Source organism: Orcinus orca, chromosome 5 (genome assembly GCF_937001465.1).
Source record: "Orcinus orca chromosome 5, mOrcOrc1.1, whole genome shotgun sequence".
Lineage (NCBI taxonomy): Eukaryota > Metazoa > Chordata > Mammalia > Artiodactyla > Delphinidae > Orcinus > Orcinus orca.
The window spans coordinates 81,080,025-81,103,583 of record NC_064563.1 but is presented as its reverse complement, the minus strand read 5'-3'; the positions used below and the strand labels follow the sequence as shown (position 1 = coordinate 81,103,583).

Below are 23,559 nucleotides of genomic sequence, written 5' to 3'. Positions count from 1 at the left end.
TTTCTGGTTTTCCTCAAGTCCTTCCTTTTCGCCTTGGCGCTTTCTTCCTCCCAACAGTATTGGAGTTTTAGGGAATGGTTTGCTTTTTGTGGGGCTCGGAGCAGTGGAAAGTGGCTCGGCGTTTGCTTACTCTGCAGTCGCTTGGATATCAGGAGAGCTCACGCTTCTCTTCCCCTTCTGTTCCCGACTCTTGCCCTTCTGGCAGCAAAATGATCCACCTGGCTTTCGTGGCTACCGGGCAATGTGAACCTCAGGCGCATGTTCTTTAATTGAGTTGCCTGTGACTCATTTCCCGACCAAAACAAGCCAAATCGCTTGACTTAGGTTTTCAAGGACACTAACCGACAGCAGTCAGGCTTTTGGATTTGTATATCAAAATAACCAGTTGCTTGGTCAAGAGATCGACAACCTCCACTCTTCTCGTTTACTCTTTGTGTAGTCAAAATCATAATAACTGGAGATGAATCTAGGTCATTTGGGGGCAAAAATCTTTCAGCTTTAATCAAAATATATTTATTGCTCTTCTGTTAATAACAGGCAAAATAGTAGAAAGATCTATATCGTATATATACATGAATGAAATTGACTCGTTTTAAATTTCCTCATTGGGTATGTAAAGCACACAAAAAATGGCTGATTTAACAGGGCTGTACTTACTGTACATAAAAAACAAATGATTTTCATGCGGCAATCCTCTGGGTTCCCTACTACGCCTAAATCTTATCCTATCTCCCTCTCTAATTTATGAAGTTATAAACCCAACAGAAATGAAAATAAACCCAATATAGAAGCAAGCAATATATGGCTTAAGTGACTGGAGATCTCCGAGTTGTTTATTAGGCACAGGACGTAAACATGTACACTTCCCCCAGCAATCCCGGGTTCCTAGCCCAGCCTCCTGTACTACAGCCCCTCCGGGAGTTTCCTTTTCCTGGGGCTCAGCGGCGCTCCTCCCTGCCTTCCCAATTCCTCCCGATCCCCGCTCTGGGACACCGGCTCCACTCCCTCTTTCGCCGAGGTTTTCTCTCCACCGCCCGGCGAGAGGCTAGCCCGGCTCCGCATCCCAGCCCCCTCCTCGCCCGTCGCACCTGCCCCGCCTCCCGGACCGGGGCAGGCTCGCGCGGCGCAGGCGCAGCAACGCGGCCGCGAGGCCGAGGGCGACCAAGGCAACCTCGGCCTCCACCTTCTCTGACAGTATCCGCGCTGGGCAGTGACCCCGCGGGCCGCGCGTCGTAATGGGCTCGGGCTGGAGCAGCGAGGAGGAGCGGCAACCGCTGCTGGGACCCGGGCTCGGGCCTGCGCCGGGGGCTGCTTGGAGAAGCAGGGGGGAGGCGGCGGCGGCGGCGGCGGCGGCGCTGCCCGCGGCAGCCCCGAGTCCCGGGAGGGTGTACGGGCGCCGCTGGCTCGTGCTGCTGCTCTTTTCGCTGCTGGGGTTCGTGCAGGGCCTGGTCTGGAACACCTGGGGCCCCATCCAGAACTCGGCGCGCCAGGCCTACGGCTTCTCTAGCTGGGACATCGCGCTCCTCGTGCTCTGGGGGCCCATCGGCTTCATGCCCTGCTTCGCGTTCATGTGGCTCCTGGACAAGAGAGGTGAGGGGGTACCGGGAGCGCCGGCCGTTGATGTCACCCCTAGGGAGCCGCCTCCCTCGGCTTCGTTTTAGGGGTTGTGTGAGGTGACCGAATGTTGCTGGCATCCCATTCCTGACTAGGAACACTCTGTCCCCAAAGCGATAAATGAGGGAAGGCTTCTTTGTAGATACAATGTTTTCATCAAGGCCAATTATGCAACAGCAGGGATTAAGCGAGCTCTAAATGTTCAAGTTTTTGCATATTTGGACATCAGAGCATCCCCGTGCACGTGCTATGTGTGTTTTTTACACCGGACAAAAATGACTGATGCTTTGACTTCAAAGGGATTTGGGGATTTTGAGGGTGAAAGGTCAGAAAATAGACTGATGATGCTCAGATACAGGGAAGTAATGAGCTGGCTTTGCATAATAGATGACTCAAGCCCAGGAAGAGCTGTTGGGGAACTCGGATCTGACGCTTTGGTTTCTGGCAAATGGTTCTGGAAAATGGTGCACAGCAGCTTTAAAGTGGTGTATGTGACTAGGTGCAAGTGTCAGTTGAGATTTTTAACTCTCAGATGAAGCTTGCAGATGAATGAAGACTCTTTTCATAGAGAATACTTTGGACAGACATCTCACGTTACCACTTGCCAGTATGATTCTGTGAGGAGAAGAAAAGGTCATAGGATTGAATGATTAGGCATTGAATTACACCACACAAGTATGGGTAAATGATTCATGATCAATGTGATGTAGCTGCTAAAAAGTGCAGGACAGTTTTAGGCACAGAAGTGTAGTATCTAAAACAAGAGAAATAGTTTGAAATGCTCTATTCTAGTGTTCAGTTCTGAGCGTTAATTTTTAGAAGGCCATGGGCAAACTGGAGAGCTTTAAAAGTTGTGTGACAATGTAAAGGATGTAAAAATCAATAATGTGTCAGATGAAGGGAATTGGGTGTGCCAAGCTTCAAAAAGAAACTTGAAGCAGAATATAAATATGTGAAGACCAAGTAAATGAGGAATTAGGCTTAATGTACATAGTTCTAGAAGGAAGAACTAAACTGAGTGAAGTTACAAAGGGCTGTAACTCAAAGGGATACAGGGAAGAACCTTCTAACAATGAAAGTGTCCAGCCCTGGAAGGTGTGGAACTTCCAGGTAGAGCAAGTACTTAGGCAGAGATATGTGCTAGATGCTGAGGAAGGGTTTCTTGTACTGAATGGAGGTTTTCTTTGTTTGGATTTGTTTGTTTTTAAACTAAATTTAGACTTTATTTGGATTTCACCAGTTTTTCCACTAGTGTCTTTTTTTTTTCCTGTTCCAAGATTCAGTCGAGGGTCCCAAATTGCATTTAGTTGTTATTTCTTGTTAATCTCCTTCAATCTGTGACAGTTCCTCTGTCATTCCTTACAAGGTTGGATAACTTAAGGGGAAATGCTATTTTATTGTTTCTTTTTATTAACTTTTTATCAGGAGCATTTTTCAATATTATTCCCTAAATTGAGCCAGCCTTGTTTTTATGGTACAAAAATGTTAATTTTGTCCTTTTTATTATAATTATATCTACTATCCATGGCCAGATAAATTAGGGACTACCTATTCTCTTTATAAAATAAGTTACTTTAGGAGTTCTTTCAGAGTTTCTATGACTATATGGTGAATTCTATTTTATGTTTTCTGTTGGTTAGAGCAACAAAAAATAAATTTAAAATTCTCTCACTTAGGAAGTGGTTTCCTTTTCAGTAGGAGAAAGCCAGTTTCCTTCCATATGTTGGCTGTCCTGCTGCCTATGTCCTCTTTGCATACATAAAAGTAAGTTCCTGGTATCCCTGGGTACTAAAGTATCTTTCTCCCTAGAGGATAGGTCTGGTCTTCTTACTGCCATGGGTCCACCCAACTTAGTAGAAGACCAGGTATCTTTCTGAAATCGGTTTTGTACCCTCTCAGTCCTTTTCATTTTCCAGCAAGGAGATAAAAGGGGACTACCTAGTGAGATAATAGGAGACCAAAAGTGAGTGTGCCCTAGAAGCTTAGTGAAGAAAATTTCAACAAGGAGATAACACCTAAATTTGTGCCAAGCTCTAGGGAGATAGTCCTCATGGAGCCTACATTCTAGTGAGGAGATCCAGGCAAAAATAACAATAAAATTAAATATTTAGTGTGTCAGATGGTGATAAATGTTTTAGAGAAAAATGAAACAAGGCAAGAGAGAAAGGGGATGTGATTGGGTGATACTCTCTTCTAGACTGTCAGGGAAGGACTTACTGATAATGTGTGTTTGAGCAGAGACCTGAGGGGAAAAGGAAACCTACCTTGTCAATTCTGGACAGGGCTGTTTTGGACAAAGACAAAGGTCTTAAACTTGTTTGGCATATTCGAGAAAGAGCAATGAGGCTTCTGTGGCTGAGTTGAGCCATAAGGGAAACCACAGTAGAAGGTGAGGCCAGAGAGGTGGTGAGAGGCTGAAATCATGCAGGGCCTCTGGCCTGAAGGAGTGAGGAGGGCTCACTCCACTGGAAGGTTTGAGCAGAAGAATAAAATGACGACTCTGCTATTGTCTTGAGAACAAGAGCCAGAGCAGGGAGACCGGTTGGGAGGCTGTTGGAACAGCTCAGATGGGGCTGATGCTGACTTCCAACTGGGGTGATAGTAGTGAAGGATTTGAGTATTGTTGATGGATAGGCAGAGGTGGAGTGTGAGAAAAGGGGAAGATTTAAGATGTTTCTCAACTTCTTTAGCATTAGTAATTGGGAGAACCAAGCTGCAGTTTACTGAGATGTAGAAGATTGTGGAAGGAGCATTTGGGGGTAGATGGCATGCAGATCAGGAATCTGAAATTCCTGTTAGATATACGACAAGCTAAACTGTCAGTTTATTCCCTGAGCAATAGATTTGGGATTTGTCAACCTATAATGGTATTTAGAGTCTTGGAGCTGAGTGACATCACCTGTGGAGAGGGATCTTGCTTCAGAAGACTGAGCCCAGGGGCATTGCAGCATTCAGAGCTTGGGAAGATAAGGACGAACCAGCTAGTGAGGACTGAGAGTAGAGCCGGGTTTAGCAACATGGAAATCTTTGGTATCCTTTAAAAGAATAGTCTCACTGGAGTGGTGGGGGTGAGTTCATGAGTGTAGACATTATGTCAAACACACTTTAAGGGGCAGCAGAGAAATGAGGGAGTAGCCAGGGGGAATGTGGCTACTGAGAAAGTATTTTTAAAGATAAGAGAGAAAGAAAAAAAAAGAGAAAAAAAAGATAAGAGATACTAAAGCATATCTCTGGAATGCAATATCCTAATGGATCCAGTAGAAAAGGAGAAATTGACAGTGCTGGAGGGAAGGGGAAGAACTGCTGTAGCCATGCCCTTGACTAAGCAAAATGGGATGCAGTCCTCCAGAGTACAAGTAGACAGGTTGGCCTTAGATAGAAGTGTCGACAGCTAATTCTTCAGTAGCAACAGAAGAAAAGGTAGAGTGTATAGATATGGATGCACGTGGTGGGTAGTAGGAGCTCGTGGGAGTTATCTTTGTTTACAGTTCTCAGAAAATAGAAAGCAGAATTACCACCTGACAGCGAGGATAGGAGAACAATTCTTGGAAGATTGAGGAGACACGATAAGTTGTAGTACTAGTTCCTAGGAAAGGAGAGAACACACGGACTAGAAAATTGTAGTGGGATTGTCGGGCAGCTCAGAGGGCCTGCTTTAAGTGACTGGGCATTAATTTCAAGTGAGACCAATCAGCATGGCCATTTGTTTTCCTCCAGCCTGTTCTGTTGGGCAAGCACAGGCATGGGCAGAGTTGGCAGAGAGAGAGATCACCAGAGTTGCGGTTTGCCAGGTGTGTAGGACTAAGAACGTGCAGGCCAGGAGTAGAGGATTATGTAGAGAGTGATATAACAGTGGACTACGGGATCTAAGCTGGGTAAAAAAGAAAAGGAAACACCTGAGGTAGATAAGAAAAAGTAGTAGCCTCCAAAATTGTCATTCCCAATCGATGAAGAATTTAGAGTACTAGAAGGAATGAGTGGGAAGGAGAGGAGGTCATGGTTGAAGAATGGGACGCTTGAAATTGGGATTATGTCGTGGACGCAATTAGGGTAAAGATAAGGTCAGAGTATAACAAAGAGAGTGGACAGCCGAGGTAGGGTAGAGGGCATGATTGTGGAATAACAAGTCAGGGGACTGAGAGGGCAGGATATTGAAAGGATCATATCTGGTATTGAAATCACCAGATTCATGAAAGAAGTAGTGTCCTCAGGAGTAGTAACGAGCCAAAACAGTTTCAAGCCATGAGGGCGAATGACGTGGAGGCAGGTATGTGGTGGTCTGCAGACAGCTGCAGCAGGGAGTGGTGAGTATGACAGTCAGATAGAATTGGATCAAAGGCTGTTCTGGCCATGATGGATTAACAGGAACTGGATTTATCCTTCCATCTTAAACAACTAAAAACAGAAAACAAAATCAAAGTATACGAAACAGTGGTTTTCAGACATTGGACAAAAGGTAGAGGTCAGTGATCCTTACGATTACTTCTCACAGAGATCTGTAGTTCAAACAGAGCCCCACAGTTTTCCCAAGTCGAGGAGACAGTTGAGAAGTCTTAAGAGGCCACCATAGCTAGAATTCTTAGGGTAGAGTAACAGAGAGGAAAAGGGTTCACAGAGAGAGAGTTCTAGATGTGCAGGGAGTTCCTCTTGAGTCTTCAGCTGGGCACTGATTAGCAGTTACACATGAAGAAACTACTTAAGTCTGAGAAAAGGACTACGAAAAAGGAACAGGCAGAAAAATTCTCGCAGTTCACATAAGGCTGGGAATTGTTCACATTCCCAATAGCCAGAATGGGAAAACCTCATAATACACAGGAAGTTTGGTTGAATACTCAGAAGGGTGTTGCCTCGGCAGTAAAGACAAACAGAGCTCTAAACTAAAGGCTTCTCTGGTTCCACCTAATAAAGCTTAAAAGTACTGCTTGAACAGATTAAAAATAACTGTATCCCAGAACATTGTTCAAAAATATTTAAAGGAGTTGAAAAAAAAAATCCATCACCCAACAAAATTCAGAATTCCTGACATCTAAATCAGAAATTACCAAACGTGCAAAGAAGGAGAAAAATACAACACATAAAGAGGAGAAAAAGCAATCAGTAGAACAGATCAAGAAATATTACAGATGATAGAATTAATAGACAGGGACATCGAAGCAGCTACTGTGAATAAATATACTACATATATTCAAGAAGACAGAACAAAGCATGTTAAGGAGAGACATGGAAGACATAAAAAGTCCAACATTAAATTTCTGGAGATGAAAATGTAATCTGTGTCTGAGACCAAAAAAATACACTGGACAGGATTTAAGAGCAGATTAGACATTGTAGAAGAAAAGATTAGCAAACTTGAAGATGTAGTAATAAATACTATCCGAAGTGGAACACAGGAAATAAAACCCAAAAAACCACAGGTATCAGGGAGCAGGACAGTTTTAAGTGACCTAATATACATATTAGAGTCCCAGATGAGAAGAGATTGGTAAAGGGAGAGGGCATGGATTGAGATAAAATGGGGAGGAAAAATTGAAGAAATAATGGCAGAAAAATTTCCACATTTGATGATATCCATAAACCCAGAAATCTAAGAAATTCAAGAATCCAGTTTGAGGAAACAGCATGAAGAAAAAAACCACACCAAGCAAATCTCAGCGTGCCTAACACTACAGCAAGGCACCTCGTAATCATAGTTCTTAAACCAGAGGAAATCAAAGCATCGAGAGAAACCTGGGAGCTTTAGGGGGGAGGGAGTAACAATGATCTGGAAGGGGCTGGGGAAGCACTGTCCTCAGGGAAGAGGTTTCAGAGTAGTAAAAAGGTGAAGACGGTGAAGAGCTTGAAAATATAGGGATTCTACTGATCCGCTGATTCTGAGCGCTCCAGGAGTCACAGTGGAAAGATCTGGGGAGTTGAGGCGCTGGCAGAGATGAGGTCGGATTTGGGTATGCATGAAGCCCTGTTGGGACGAGGATGACCTGTGAATCTTGGGTCTCTTGTGACCAGTGTGAACAGGAAAAGCAGGCATGATGTGGTTAGTCCTCCTGGTGTCCAAGGCAGATCGGGGTGGCGAGGCCAGGCTGTAGCTGTTGAGGGTAGGGACAGGTGGTCTTGCCAGGCGCAAGCAGAGCTTCACTCCAGCTGATGGAAGTGTGGGGCCTGGGGAGGGTGGTTTTAGCAGATCAAACTCATTTCCGTGCATCTACTACACATAGTTTGTGTGGTGGGGTGTTTTTTTACTTTTGTTTTTTTTTTTTTTTTTGCCATCATGTTTTTAGGCACCGATTGTGGAGACTCTCTTCCTGTACCCAATAGGTTCCTGGCATAAGGAGTTATCTCATCCATTGGAAGGGGGCTTCCTGCAGAGTCTGGATGCCGTATTTGAGTAGAATTTATTTTTATTTTCAATCATGGTTGGTTTTCTGAAATTATTCCCGTACCTTTCATCAGATGGTTTTTGCACTCACATCCTAGTACTGTAATCACTTGGGATCTATTTATATGAAGGTCCTAGATGTCTCATAAGCATATTTTCCTGGGGTCCTTATACCTCTCCTTCCCAAAGTCAGTTGTTATCTTTTTGATTACATGGAACTACAGAGCCCTGCCTTGTCAGGATCCAAATGAGATCAAGAAAGCATTCTATTCAAAACTGAGCAGCAGCTGAGGTGGATTAAGTAATACTTGGCAACAATTAAAAGTAAGCAAGCCACAAGTTATACCTGCAAGGTTGCTTTATAATAATCAGTTTTTCACAACTTCTTTATTCTTAAAAGTTTATATTAGCTGTTATATTGTCGTATGTTTGATAAAAGTCATAATTGAGTAAAAAAGTGTGCTAGCTTTCAGCAGTTGTAGTAGGAAACCTAGTTATTTGGACCGTAGGGCCATAAACAGGGTCCCACTGCCCACTGGGTGGCTGTTTACCTTAATTACAAACCAAATATTAGAAAAAAATAAACATCATGTTGAATGTAAGCCTTATAGTCCCAAATCTATAAAATTTTATCTCATAGGGCACCCAGTATAACCTTATAAGAGCAGCATTTTGCAAGTTTAGGATATTTATGACCATGAATGTTCTTTTTATTAATTACAGTCTATTTCCTGTGGCTATAATGTGGTTTAAAAATCTGTGTTCTGTTAGTAGACACAGTAAATGAGCAGTATGTATGCATTACTTGTTCCTGAGAAGCACAGTTTTCTACCGGATTACTTCTGCCAAACTTTATTAATCATATTCAGATCATATAAAGCTCAGTTCATATTACAAATTGCCCTCAATGTAGCGTGTGTGTGCCTGATCTGAATCTCAAGTTTATTTTTCTTGCTGTGTTTAATCTGCATAATTATAGTTTTGTTGACTTCCAATTTCCTTCAAGCAGAGAAGCCCTTTGAAAACCAAACATTTAACCGTCTCCCCTTGCCAAAAAAAAGAAAGATCTGAAAAAAAAAAGAAAATTTGCATTAAATAGTTTAAGTCTATTCACTGTGAAATGGTTTCAAGGAGGTGCTGAGTTTGGGAAAAATTGTAAGAAATGTTGCCACCTTTGCCACATACTCAGTGTAAGCCACCTCTGTGACTGCTACAAGCAGTAAGGCAGCATTGATTTAGTAATAGAAAAATGCAGCATTCCAACAGTAAGAAGATGTAGTCCTGTTATATTATTCTGCCATTGATAGACTATTGTGTCTAGTTTTGGTTACCTTAGTTTTTTTTCACATTCTATTTTTAATTTTTTAAAACATCGCTATTGGAGTATAATTGCTTTATAACAAAGTGAATCAGCTGTACATATACATACATCCCCATATCCCCTCCCTCTTGCGTCTCCCTCCACCCTCCCTATCCCACCCCGCTAGGTGGACACAAAGCACGAAGCTGATCTCCCTGTGCCATGTGGCTGCTTCCCACTAGCTATCTATTTTACATGTGGTTACCTTGTTTTTATATTTTATATTCTCTTTTGGCCTATTATCCATGTAACCGACCATTGGTGCATATTTTCAAAATAATTGATTGTATTTGGAATACAAAGGGAAAAGCTATCTGATCCGCATTATCTAAAACCCTAAACCATGCTTTTTTTTTTTAACAGCATCATTCTATAAGTTGAAAGCCATCCAATGAATCAAGAAAAATTAAAAGACTATTATTGTATTAATAATCAGAGGGTTCTAATGGACCATCTCCTAAGACCCTATAACAAACTTGTTCTCATTATAAGATAAAAGAAGTAATTGGCCACTTGTCATTTTTTGAGAAAATTTAAAGCATTCTATCATCTTAAAAAACTTTTCAGGGGCAGTTTAGAATTTTTTTATTAACAGCTTGCATTCGAAAATTAGAAATTTTATATTTGAGATATAAAACTAAAATACCTTGTCTTTTAAAATTATTTTCTATATTTTTTATTGTTATATCTGAACAAAGCATTCTAGCCATTCATTTTGAAAAACCGGAGCTAATAGAACTTTTTCCTCTATCCTCGATGTGATCATTCAATATCCTATTAAAGTTAGAATCACTTCATTTTCAGCATGAGAGTTTTTTTTCCCCCATATTGGGAGTTATAGAGAAAAGCTGTATTAGAATATAATACCAGTATGACTGAGTAAAAAATCTTTGTTCTTAACATTGACTTACTTGAAAAGAAAATAGAAAATAATCCAGATATTTTTGTTTCCTTTTAGGTCTTCGGATAACTGTGCTTCTGACATCTTTCCTTATGGTTTTGGGAACTGGTCTAAGATGCATACCTATATCAGACTTAGTGCTTAAAAGAAGGTAAATCATATAAATAACTTAAAATTTTTTCTCCACGTTTTTCTCTTTTGTTATGAGTATATTATATATGTTTAGTTATAAGCTGTTAGTAAACAGTTCCATTTTTTAGATCAGTAGAGGGTCATATTTATAGTAGCATTTTTTTTCCTGACATGATTAATTCAGTGGGCATTTATTAGTTGTCATGTGGAAGACACTATACTAGTTGTTGTGTAAATAAATAGAGAGCAAGTTAATCTTCACACTATCTGGGAGCTATAACCATGGGAAAATAATAGTATAACATAAGGAAGAATAATGTAGTTAATGCCGTAGAAGATTTATAAAATTGCCCCAAGAGACTAAGGTAAGTTTTGGCTGAGGATATCAAAAGGAAGGGCTCATGAGGAAGGTGATAATTAAAGTAAGCATTGAAGGATAAGTAGAATTTTGATAACTATAGTTAGGGGAATGATATTCCAGGGTAGAGGAACAACAGAAACAAAGGCACAGAGGCAGGTAAGCACAGGCCTCTTCCAGGATGGGTAGGTAGCTTCATTTCTGTACAGCAGCATTTCTGTACCTGGGATCCATGGATTTATTCTCAGCGGCTGCAGGGTATATGAAGATTTAAAAATTTTTGTTTTCCTTTTGGTTATAATATTAAAAGATTTTTTAACCAATAATAATCTGTAATTAAAAGACATTTTTATTAACCAGGATGTCAGTTTCCTAGTGTTTATCTAACTGGGATCCTTGGATTTGACCTTAAGAGCCATTGAGAAAATTTTTCCCCTTAAAAAGGAGCATAAATTACTCACGTTTGGGAGACACTGGTGTACAGAATAAGACATAAGAATGGAATATAAAGAGATGAGTTTAGAAAAGGGCATCTTGGATGTGAAGGATATTGATGCCATCCTGTAGAACTGTAGTTTCTCACTGGACAGTTGGGAGCCACTTAGGTTCTTAATCTGAGCAGCAATAGGATCAGATGTATATGAGGTAAACTATTGATTTGAAGTCTGTAGGATTGATTACAGAGGGTTGAGAGTGCCAGCAGGAGGCCTGAAAAGATACAGTGAGAGCCCAAGCTGGAGTCATTGTTTTGCTTTATTTCTTTATTCATTTATTAGTTCATTTATTCGACAAAATTCACTGAGCTCCTCCTGTGTGCCAAGCTCTCTTCTGCACATGGGGAATATAGCAGAAAACACAATAGAAAAATCTGTACCTCGTGGAGTTTACATTCCAGTTGGGGAGACTGGCAATAAACTAGATAAATAAGTTAAATATATAGTATGTGCTATGGAAAGAAAAATAAAATAGGAAAGAAGGATTTGAAATGTCAGTGGAAGGATGGTGAAATTTCAGAAAGAATGGGCAAAAAAACTCTTACTGGGAAGATACGTTTTGGGGAGAAAGCTTGAAGGAATGAATGGACAATGCATTATGTAAGGGACAAGCATTTCAGGCAGAGAGAAGAGCAAGTATAAAGGGTGGGAAGGGAAGAGCACACCTGGCAGGGAGGCTGGTGGGGCTGGAGCCGCTGAACCAGAGACTTCATGAGAAGAGTGGTAGGAAATTAGACTAGCGCAGTTATGAGTGGTGGCGGGAGTGTGAGACCAGGTCCTTCAAGACCTCGTCAGGGGGCTTCCCTGGTGGCGCAGTGGTTGAGAGTCCGCCTGCCGATGCAGGGGACATGGGTTCGTGCCCTGGTACCGGGAAGATCCCACATGCCGCGGAGCGGCTGGGCCCGTGAGCCATGGCCGCTGAGCCTGCGCGTCCGGAGCCTGTGCTCCGCAACGGGAGAGGCCACAACAGTGAGAGGCCCGCGTACCGCAAAAAAAAAAAAAAAATAATAATGAGAGATTGAACCTTTCATAAAAAGAAAGTAGAAGTTGAATTTTCTGTCTTTGTGCCTTCACCTATAAGGAATGTTAGGATATTATCCCCTTGAAATGAGACTTCACTTTATGTCCATACATTATTTCTTTAGAGCAGTATTATTAACAATGCATATGCAGCTATTAAAATGAAAATGCTGCAATTAGAATGCGTATTTTCACTAGTAGTTTCAATAGATCACCACTTTTAAGCTTCAGTCTCCATGACACTGAAGAGGAAGGGATGGAGACCTTTAGTAGGCATTTGGCTAGCACTGAAACAAGTATTTGCGATCTTTTTCTGTGCCCTGTTCCACTTGGAGCTTTTTGAGCTTCTGACCCAGCCTTCTGAACAGTGTCCCTGCACCCTTTTCTTCCTGTATTTTATCTTCTATGAGTCTTAAAGACATGAGAGTAGCAGCTTTCTGAAAAGCCCTTTCCTCAATACACCTATTATTACCACCTTCCTAACCGTGGTCTACCTCTTCATAGTATCAATATTTCTTTCATCTGCAGAGTACCAATGAAAATTCAAGAAAAATTATTTTGCCACTTTTATTAACATCACAAATAAATAAAGAACTTAGAATAATGAACTATAAAGCATGTTTTCTATGATTGGGAAGCAAATCATACCAAAAACATTACAGGTGGCATTGCTCTATCGCACCATATGGCATTACTTTATAGTGTGAAATACGATATAGCATGCCCAGTAAACAATTTACAAACTTCTAGAAGGTGAACTTATAGTAGGTCATATCTGCTTTTAATCATAGGGTGTATCCAGTGATTCTCATAACATTATCTTTCAATTCAGTGTAATTTTCATTAATATTAACAATAGATTACTAACATGTGTTAGATAGTTAAATAGTATGGTTCTAGTAAACACAGATTTTCTAGAAATACACTCCATTGTGAAATGCTTTGTAGCTGGCAATATTACATTTAAAATGACCATACTAGAAAAGACGAATTGTTTAGTAAATGGTTTTATGATAATTGCTCAGCTATCTGAAAAAAAAAAATGAAGAGCCCTGAATCTCTGCCTTACCACTTAAGTAAATTCCAATTGGATCAAGCATTTAAATATAAAAAATGAACCATAGAAGTATTAGAAAATGAGACTCGTTTTTAATAATCTTAAAATGGGGAAGACCTTCCAACTAAGACACAAATCCCAGAAGCCATAGAAAAGCTTAATACTTTTGACTACATAAAAATGTAGAATATCTGCATGATTAAATACACTATAAAACAAAGTGAAAAGGCAAGTTAAAAACTCTGAAATGTTTGCAACAATAAGACAAATGGATAATTTCCTTAGTTGAAAAGAACTCTGTTAAATCAATAAGAAAAATAGCAAGCCAGTAGGAAAATGGGTAATAGATATGAGCAAGTAATTACAGAAATTGAAATACAAATCTTAAGATGCTCAACCACTTCATCATAATTAAAGAAATGAGGGCTTCCCTGGTGGCACAGTGGTTAAGAATCTGCCTGCCAACGCAGGGGACACGGGTTCGAGCCCTGGTCCAGGAAGATCCCACATGCTGCCGAGCAACTAAGCCCATGCACCACAACTACTGAGCCTGCGCTCTAGAGCCCGCACTCTAGAGCCCGCGAGCTGCAACTACTGAAGCCCGCGCACCTAGAGCCGGTGCTCTGCAACAAGAGAAGCCACCACAGCGAGAAGCCTGTGCGCCGCAACTAGAGAAAAGCCTGCACACAGCAACGAAGACCCAACGCAGCCCAAAATAAATAAATAAATAATTTTTTTTAAAAAAAAGAGGCAAACCATTTAAAAAATAATTAAAGAAATGAAAATTAAAAGAGCAACAATATGTTGTTTATTGGTAAAGATGAAAAAGTATGATAATGTGCTGTGTTGCCCGGGGTATAGGGAAAACTAGGCATTGCTGACGTGCAAGCAATTTGGGGCATCCTATTTAGAGGGCATTTTTGCAGTATTTATCAAATTCAAAATGCACATGTCCTTTAACCCAACACTTGTCATTCTAGAAATTAACCCACATATAAAGCTCTACCAGTTTGTAAGGAAAATCACATTTGTGTGGCTTTGCCTGTAATAGCAAAAGGCTGGATGCAACCCAAATGTCTTCCACAAAGGACTAGTGATGGTGAAGTATATAGTGGAATAGTATGTAGCTGTGAAAAGGAGGTGAAAGTTCTATAAATGCTGATTTGGAAATATCTCCAAGATATATCATTGAGTTTTATAAAAGACAAAGTTTTTAATGTTATGTTTAATATATTCCTACTTAGAAAAAAGTGGGAGGGATGTATTTGGTAAGGACTGTTTCTGAAAGAAACCATTACCATTGGTTGTTTCTGAGGAGGAAGCCTGGGAACCTGGAAGTCTGGGGTGGAAAGGAGATTTACTTTTTGTTTTATACTCTTTTCTCTGCTTGAGAATATTTTTACCATGTGAATATATCACCTTTTGGACTGAAAACACTAGTTAAGAGAAACTAAAATGAACACATCAGATCTTCAATAATAAGAATAAGAGAAGGAAAGGCAAGGAAGGTTTATATGTAAATTTCCCCAGTATAGAAATATAAACCCTTTGATATAAAAATGAACAATTGGTAGATTTAAGAACGAAGACTCTTCTCTGTAAAACACATAGGATTCTGATCAGTGTGTTCTAAAAGTATGGTCCACAGATAAGCTGCTTATTAAAAGTACAGATCCCTGGGCCCCACCCCAGTCCTACTCATTTAGTCTTAACAAGTTCCTTTAGTTAATTTTATACTCATTTTAAGTTTGACAACCTGACTGCCCTAGGTGCGTAGCATCCTCACTTTAACTAGTAACTGCATTGTGCTTGCCCATCCTACAGTATAATCACATATTTTTAATGTCTTATTTTAAAGCAGATTAAGATTTATCTTCTATTTAATAGTTTTATTTGCAATTTGACTCTTAAAACTCCAGAGGTCAGATTTCATGAATATATTTCTCCATGATGGTCAGCTGGGATTCAGATAAGAAAGATTGGTAGGAGATTAACTCCTCATAATAAGCATTTAACAGGGGAAAAAGCCAATAGAAGATATGTAAAGTGATCTTTAGAGTTTTGGAAGATACTTTTTTTCCCTTTTGATTGTCTTTGGAATGTGATTATTTCTGAGACATTTCTTCTAAGGACCTATAATATCATATATGAATTTTTAAATTTACTTTTTTTGTTGTTAAATATACGATACATGTAGAAGAGTACATAAAACATTTATGTACAGTTTAGTGAAATAATCATGAAAAAGACAGCTATGTACCCATCACCCAGGTTAGAAATCCAGAAATCCCCTGAGACCCCCTCCCTGATTTATAACCCTGTCTCTCCTTACTGTACATAATCATAATCACAAATGTTGATAGGATTTTCAGAGTAAACTGAGTTGAAAGTTATGGAGAATATATTCAAAGTCTGTTGCAAATGTCTGTTTATTCTTTTCTTTTGAATAAAGATTTGCCATAGATTTTTTTTCCTATTAATATGGAAAGGCACAAACAAGTAAAAGATTATTTTATCTGCAACAGAATGATTACAGGAACAAAATAGGCCAGAAGTAGACATTGGTAATAATTTAACATATAATAATAAACACATAAATCAGTAGGGTTACTAAATAAAGCATATTTTATTAAATAGATTTATCTATTATGTGTTTGGGCAAATTGGTTACGTATTAGAAAAAGAAACGTGGATACTTAACCATACAGCGTACATTAAAATATATTCCTGATGGATTGATGAGCTTCATATTTAAAATGAAACAGTGTAAGGGAAAATTAATCTTATCCCTAAAGAGATTGCTTTTCCAAGTATAAAAACAGTGAAAGAAATCATAAGGGAAGCATTTGTAGATTTGACTACATAAACATTTGAACCCTCATGCTTCTAAAAGAAATCATAAAATTAAAATACAAACTAGGAAAAATATGTGTTGCAAATATGATATCTAACTTATAAAATAATATAAAAATATAAGCACTTCTGAAAAGAGAATGGGAAAATGAACATAATAGACATTCTTAACAAATGTTGGTTTGCAGATTTCAGATTTCATTATTTAAATTCATAACTCGGCAGTCAACATTTATTGACAGTCTGTGTATTTGTAAAGCATAGGCTAAGCTGTGTAAAGAGATAAAAAAATACACAAGCTCAATAAATAGAAGTTTATTTTTCTACCAAGAAACAGTCTAAAACATAGTGGGCTGCTCCAGGCATGTAGAGAGCTCTGTTCCAGGGACCCAAGTTCCTTTTCTGTTGTTCTAACATCCCCTGGGGTGATATCCTTGTCCAAGTGGTCAAAGCTGGCTCATCATCAGTGCTTTCATTGTAGCCCACAGGAAGGGGAAATAGGACATCCAGGGCAAGTGACTACGTCTTTAAGTGATGACTAGGAAGCTGTATGTATCAATTCTACTCACATCCCATTGGTACAGACTTAGTACACGGCCACACGTATCCGCAAGAGGAGCTGGAAATGTAGCTCAGCAGCCATGTCCCCAGTTAAAATGCAAGGATGCTTAAAAAAAAAAAGATATAGCTATCACAGCATAAACACAAATAATGGTACAAGGCACTAAATTGGCACTAAATTAAGCAGTACTCCTCTGGGTAGGAAATCTCAGCTAGAAGCAAGTACTTCCTGTTAGGAAGATTGTGGAAGTCTCATTTTTGCCATGGAATGTCATATTTGATTTCTTTTTGTAGAAGTGGGAGGATTTGTTCTCTGTCCCAGGTAACAAAGTTGGTTTGAAAGTAAATTTAAGAAATAACAACAAAAAATGCATGGATGCTATAACGAAAGGGAGGATGTAAGGACACAGTTAGTAGTCTCTGCTATCAAATGTCTCCATGTATGCAGGTACCCCCTCTTCCCATGCAAAAAACATATTCATCTTTCCTCAAAGGATAAGACCCACAGTCCAGTCCAGTTATTGTGTCCAACTCAAAATCCAGAGTCTCTGGCTTCTATCAGGTCTTTGTGGTTCTCTGGGAGTGACCCCTTTGATTGTTCTTTGTGATTTTGGCTTTGTCCTTGGGAAGGCTCTTTTTTGGTCTATTCTTCTTAGTGAATACACCTGAAGTTGGAGGCTATGCCATTCTTAGGGGCTACACAGCTGTGGTGTTTCACTTTCTGCCTGATACTGATTTGGGGACCTCAGGATTACTTTAGGAATCAAGCATCTTAAAGCTTCATGGAACCGTTTTGCAGTGTCTTTGGTGATACACTTCCCTCAAACATTTAGTAGGCTTCTCTATTTACGTCCAGTGGGTTCATGTAAATGTAGCCACATCCAAAGATTTTTACTTATGGCTGTGTTTCTTACACCTGCTGAATCTCCTTTCCTTTACTGCTTCTGTGCTCAGCTCATCCCTTTTCCCTCAATTTCGTGGTGGCTGCCAGGATGCCATCTGAAAAAAGGACTGGGTAGGAAAATAACACCTTTAATTTGATCTTTGCTGCTAGACAGGCTCTGAAGGATGTTATTTCCTGCCATTTTAGGATACCGAAGCAACCTGAGGCTTCAAATTCCTGGATTCTCATTAAATTTGGATAGTAGGCCTTGGGCAGAGAGAAACCCTCTTAGCAGAGCTCTTGTCCCTTCCGTCTGTGCTTGCAAACCAGCTACCACTTGCCTGGCTCCATCTCTCTTGTAGTGCCATCCTAATAGCAGCAAGGGGCAGGAAACAGAGTAGTGTTCTGATTTTTTTCCAGCCAGTTCCAGGTAATCACAAGCAGTGGTTTTGCTGCATCTCACAAGTCACCTGCCTTTTCAGCCTGCAGCCTAACCACTAAATCAGTGCCAACTATGTTATGCCTTTCTGAATGCAGAATCCTAATTCTGGAGCTAATTTCTCCATCAGGGAACAGTTAAGCTGTTATAGTGAGGCGTCTCAAAATATAATGGCTGAAACAAGATAGTATTTCTTTCTTATGTGATAGTCCAGAGTTGGCAGGTGGGCCAGGGCCTAGGCACCTCTGTTCTACAAAGGAACCTAAGTTCCCTCTATCTTGTTGCTTCCCTAGGGAGATGCCTTGGCAGGACAGTCCAGAGTGGATTTATCCACACTGTAGTTACATTTCATCCCACAGGAAGAGGGAGAGGGAGACCAGGGAGAGCATTTTATCCTCAAGGAGGTGACCTTGAAATCCTCCCGCTCTCATCACATTGGCCCAGACTTGGTAACAAGACCCCACCTCACTGCAGGGGGAGCTTGGAAATGCAGACTGTAGCTCACCCCAGCACAGACTTGGGGTGCTCTGTAATTAAAAGGAAAATAGAGAGAATGGACACTGGGGGATAGTTTATTGTCTCTACCACAGGCAAACTGGCCATTTAGGAGGAAAAGGTCAGTTTAGATCCTCGTTTTATACCATGCATCAAAATAAATTCAGATGAATTAAATGGTTAAATATTTAGTTGGAAAACAATATATAGGAATATTTATCTGATCTCTACATAGGAATTTTTTTCTAAAGCATGAAAAACAGGAAAATTATAAAGAGAAAAATTGATCTGACCACTTACAAACTGTTGAGTGTACAAATTGTTAAGCTTAAAACAAAATTGACCAACAGGAGAAAATATTTGTCAAAATAAGGGCAAGAACAGGTAAATAATACAAATAAATATATTAAGCACTCATTCAAAATAAGAAAAATTATAATATACCAATGGGAAAAAAGACCAGTAGTCAAAAAAAGAAATGCAAATTAAAACAAGGAGATTCCTGGACTTCCCTGGTGGCGCAGTGGTTGAGAGTCTGCCTGCTGATGCAGGGGACACGGGTTCGTGCCCTGGTCCAGGAAGATCCCACATGCTGCAGAGCGGCTGGACCCCTGAGCCGTGGCCGCTGAGCCTGCGCGTCCGGAGCCTGTGCTCCGCAACGGGAGAGACCACAGCAGTGAGAGGACCGCGTACCGCAAAAACCACACACACACACACACACACACACACACACACACACACACACAAAAACAAGGAGATCCCTTTTGGCCTTACCTAGTGTGACAGACAGAATAATACCCCCATCCCCCAAAGATGTCCATGTTCTAATACCCGGAACCCGTGAATGTGTTCTGTTACGTGGCAAAAGAGAACTACGATAGTAGGTGGAATTAAGTTTGCTAATCATCTGACCCTAAAATAGGAAGATTATCCTGGGTTATCCAGGTGGGCCCAATGTAATCACAAAAGTCCTAAAAGGAGAGATAGAAGAGGAAGTCAGAGAGATGCAGTGTGAGAAGGACTCAAACCACTGTTGCTGGCTTTGAAGACAGAAGAGGGGGGCCAGGAGCCAAGGAATGCAGGTGGCTGCTAGAAGCTGGGAAAAATGACGAAGCATATCCTTCTCTAGAGCCTCCAGGAAGGAACATAGCCATGCCACACCTTGAGTTTAGCTCAGTGAGACCCATGTTGGACTTCTGATTTACAGAAATGTAAGAGAATAAATGAGTGTTGTCTTAAAGCCACTAAGTTTGTGGTAATTTGTTATAACAGCAATAGAAAACTAACACACCAACTTTGTGTGTAATTTTTATTTTTCTATTAAAAATTTTTTAAATTTTTTTCTTTATTTTTAGGTGAGTATTTTTTAAATAGTGGTATTCAATGCTGGTGAGGCAGGCACTGTTGACCACTACTGATGGGACTGTAAATTGCTACAGGCTCTTCTGAAATACAACTTTGGAGTATATTTCATAAGATCTAAAATGTTCATACCCTCTGACTTATCGACCCTAAGGAAATAATTTGGAAATGGCAAATATTTTTATACAAAGGTTATCACAACACCATTATTAATATTAACAAATAAGTAACAAACATTAGGAAAATGTTAAATGAGTTTTTGTACATCTGTATGATAGACTATCAGTGGAGCTATTAACAATTATGATATAAAGAATGAAATGAGAAATGCTTATTATACACTATAAAGTTAAAATGATTTAGTGCATAAGACTGTATATTCAATTTGATATCTATGATTACCTGTGCCTGTCTTGATTGAGAGATGCATTGGGAAAAAAACTGAAAGAAAAAAAGACTGAAAAATCAAAATATCAGGAATGGTTATATGAGTTACTGAATCATTGAATTTATGGACTTTTTCTTCTCTATGGGCTTCTTTTCTACTACGAGTATATATATAAAATACTTTTAAACTAAGAGGACAAAATAAAAGTTATGAGACAAAAAAAACGTTATGAGACAAAATGGGGGGAGGAAGGTCTCTCTCGGACCAGGACTAAGTCCATTTTTCTCCCGAGCTTTGCTGAGAGATTATCGTATTTGGCCTTAATAAAAATCCTGTGAGATAAAGTACGTTTGGGGAAATTGAAATGAAAGAGAATAAGTGATTCACCAAAGATTATACAGTTAATAAATTTAGATAAGTCTAGAAGCTGAGTCTTTTGATATCTAACCCAATATTCTTTTCACTGTGTTTTTTAATGAACTTTCTGTAACTGTACTTGATATGTTATTATTATAAGCTTCTTTAGGCCAAGACTATAGTTCTTATCTTTATATTCCCTTTAGTGTCTGCTGTAGGTGCCTTGACCATAGTAGATATGCAGTAGATATTTTTAATTGGATCATAATTGGCCAAAATTATTAAAGGGTACAAAAGGGAAGTAGGTTTTCATAAAAGAAAACTGAGGCTATGGTAAAAATCTTTAGAAAGCTCATTCCTTTTCACCATTTCAGTCTGTTTCTCCCTTCCTAACTTCCTTTTTCCTGTAATTAATTCATAGCATCTCTGACCCTTTTTATTGCCTTTTTGGGCTAAATAAAGGAAAACAACTTCTAGCACTTTAGATCATTTTCAATATCCAGGAAATCCTGTAACACATGAGTTTATTCTCATGCAGGATGATTAGGAATGGGGAATTGGGAGAAAGCTTGTGAACCATTGGCATATTGAGTGTTAGAGATAAGTATTCTTATTCTAAATCATTTCTCATTAAAAATACATAGAATTTAAGTTAAGAATGCTGGATTTACACTGAGGAAATACCTGCTCAGTTTCTAAAAAGCCAACTCTCTAATGTTATCCCCAGTGCTAGTCATAATAAAGGTTTATAAAGTACATCTCTGCATAGAATAAAAATATGCCAGCACGTGCACCGCCACAAAGAGTAACCCCCGCTCACCACAACTAGAGAAAGCCCATGTGGAGCAACAAAGACCCATTGCAGCCACAAATAAATAAATAAATAAATAAATAGCTAATAAGAACCTGCTGTATTAAAAAAAATTAAACTTAAAAAAAAAAGGGGGCTTCCCTGGTGGCTCAGTGGTTGAGAGTCCGCCTGCCGATACAGGGGACACGGGTTCGTGCCCCGGTCCGGGAGGATCACACGGGCTGCAGAGCGGCTGGGCCCATGAGCCATGGCCGCTGGACCTGCGTGTCCGGAGCCTGTGCTCCGCAGCGGGAGAGGCCACAACAGTGAGAGGCCCGCATACTGCAAAAAAAAAAAAAAATTTGTGGACTGGTGAAATCACATTTAATTTTGATTTCTAGTCCTGGTTTAGCCATTAGCTAGTTATATGACTTTGAAACTCCCCTCACAAATACTTTTTGAAGAAAAGAAAGTTATAAATAAGTTATAAAATAAGTGTGATTTTAAATGTATTATTAGCTTTTCTGGAACTCGGTTTTTCTATAAAATCAAGAGGGTGGGTTATCTAGCTGAGGTTTGAAGTCTCTTCCAACTATAAAAATTCAAATTCTAAAACATCGTATTATTCTAAGTAGAAAATAATTTAAGAATCATGGGTATTTGTTCCAGAATGTCAGGAAGCAAAAGGTTGGGATACCAGAATATCATTAAATACAAGCTAAAATGTCAAGTACATGAAAACACATGAACTTACAGGTCTTCAGTTTGAACTTTAGCTATTGGCATTTGTTTGAAAAGCTATAGTATATTGAATAATAAGAAAAGGAATGCAGCTGTGCAGAAATGCCACACTACGTGCCCCTGAGCCTTGGCCTCTCCATGGGCAGGGGCAGCAATTGAGGGCTGACGTGCCCAGGGCCGGGGCAGATGTGGCCAGGCCATGCTAGGTGTCCTCATGCCTGCCGTGGGCCAGCCAGCCTCAGCAGTACCGACACTGGTGGGCCGCTCCCACTTCCTAGTCTCTACCATCTGGTTCTGCTGATGCTGGAAAGACTCCCAAAGCTCTGATCTAATCTTCTTCTCAGCCCACAAGGGAAATTCCCCTATTTTCCACCTGGCCTGTGGGGACAGTGTAAACTAGGCCTCAGAAGTAGGCAGAAGCTATGTAAGGAGAAAAAAAAGGGACAAAGAAAAAAGACCCAAGGGAGAAGGGAAGAAAAGGAAGTTGGGTGGGGAGGGGGAGACAAGGAGAGGGAGTCAATTAAGGGACCAGTGAGAGGAGACTGGGATGAAGGAGAGCAGCACCCCTGCGCCTTGGCACGTCTGTCAGGGCTTGACCTGCAAAGGTCAGGACACCTGCAGTCTCCTAACTGTGAATATACGAGTATACCCATCTTCATCAGGCATGAAGTTTCAGGCAAGGAAGCAAGAGTTAGACCCCTTGAATTAACTAGTCAGCTTCCAGAGAGCTCCCTTTCTGCTACAGAGCTTTTTGCCCAGGAGACAAAACTACGTCCTCATGCTGCTAACTTCTGCCTGCCCTCCCCGGGTGCACTGTGCTGGAGACAGTGCTAAAGCCTTGGCCTCGCTCTAACCACTCTCATTTTCTTTTTCTAAAAGTTTTGTTTCCCAAATATTAATCACCTTGTTTTTTGTATTGCTGAATAGAAGCTTTTTAAAATTTACAAGTGGAACTGATGTGATGTATGTGGTGGAACCTTGTGAGGTTTGTACAACACAGGTTAGTTGTGTATTTCGGTGACCCCACTTCCCTGTACTTGGATCCTGGAGAGCATCCACACTGCCTTCGCACCCTGGGAGGCACTCTGGGGAGTTTAGAAACCGTGGTCCTTACCCACAAGGAACTTAACTGCTACTTGCAAAAAAAACTGAAGCATGTAATCATGACAGAAAAATTAACGTTAAGTTATGTGATCTACTTCACTTAACGGAAGGTTGTGAATCACACCTCTTTTGTTGTTCTGTGTTGTTGTTTTTTTGTTTTTTTTTATTTTTACATCCTTACTGGAGTATAATTGCTTTACAATGGTGTGTTAGTTTCTGCTTTATAACAAAGTGAATCAGTTATACATATGTTCCCATATCTCCTCACTCTTGCGTC

General features: G+C 40.1%; 2 protein-coding genes across 3 annotated transcripts in view; both read left to right on the top strand.

Moving 5' to 3' along the window:
• DTX3L (deltex E3 ubiquitin ligase 3L) overlaps positions 1-23,559 on the top strand; it is a 171,987-nt gene that overhangs the window by 137,784 nt on the left and 10,644 nt on the right. The window lies entirely within an intron of this gene.
• SLC49A4 (solute carrier family 49 member 4) overlaps positions 853-23,559 on the top strand; it is a 95,906-nt gene continuing 73,199 nt past the window's right edge. The window contains exons 1-2 of one of the 2 annotated variants that reach the window (XM_004278569.4): positions 853-1,590; positions 10,306-10,399. In XM_004278569.4, coding sequence (XP_004278617.1) covers positions 1,236-1,590; positions 10,306-10,399 — 449 coding nt within the window. In that variant the 5' untranslated portion in view covers positions 853-1,235. The remainder of the gene's footprint in view (positions 1,591-10,305; positions 10,400-23,559) is intronic. The other variant, XM_049710444.1, reaches the window with a different exon arrangement.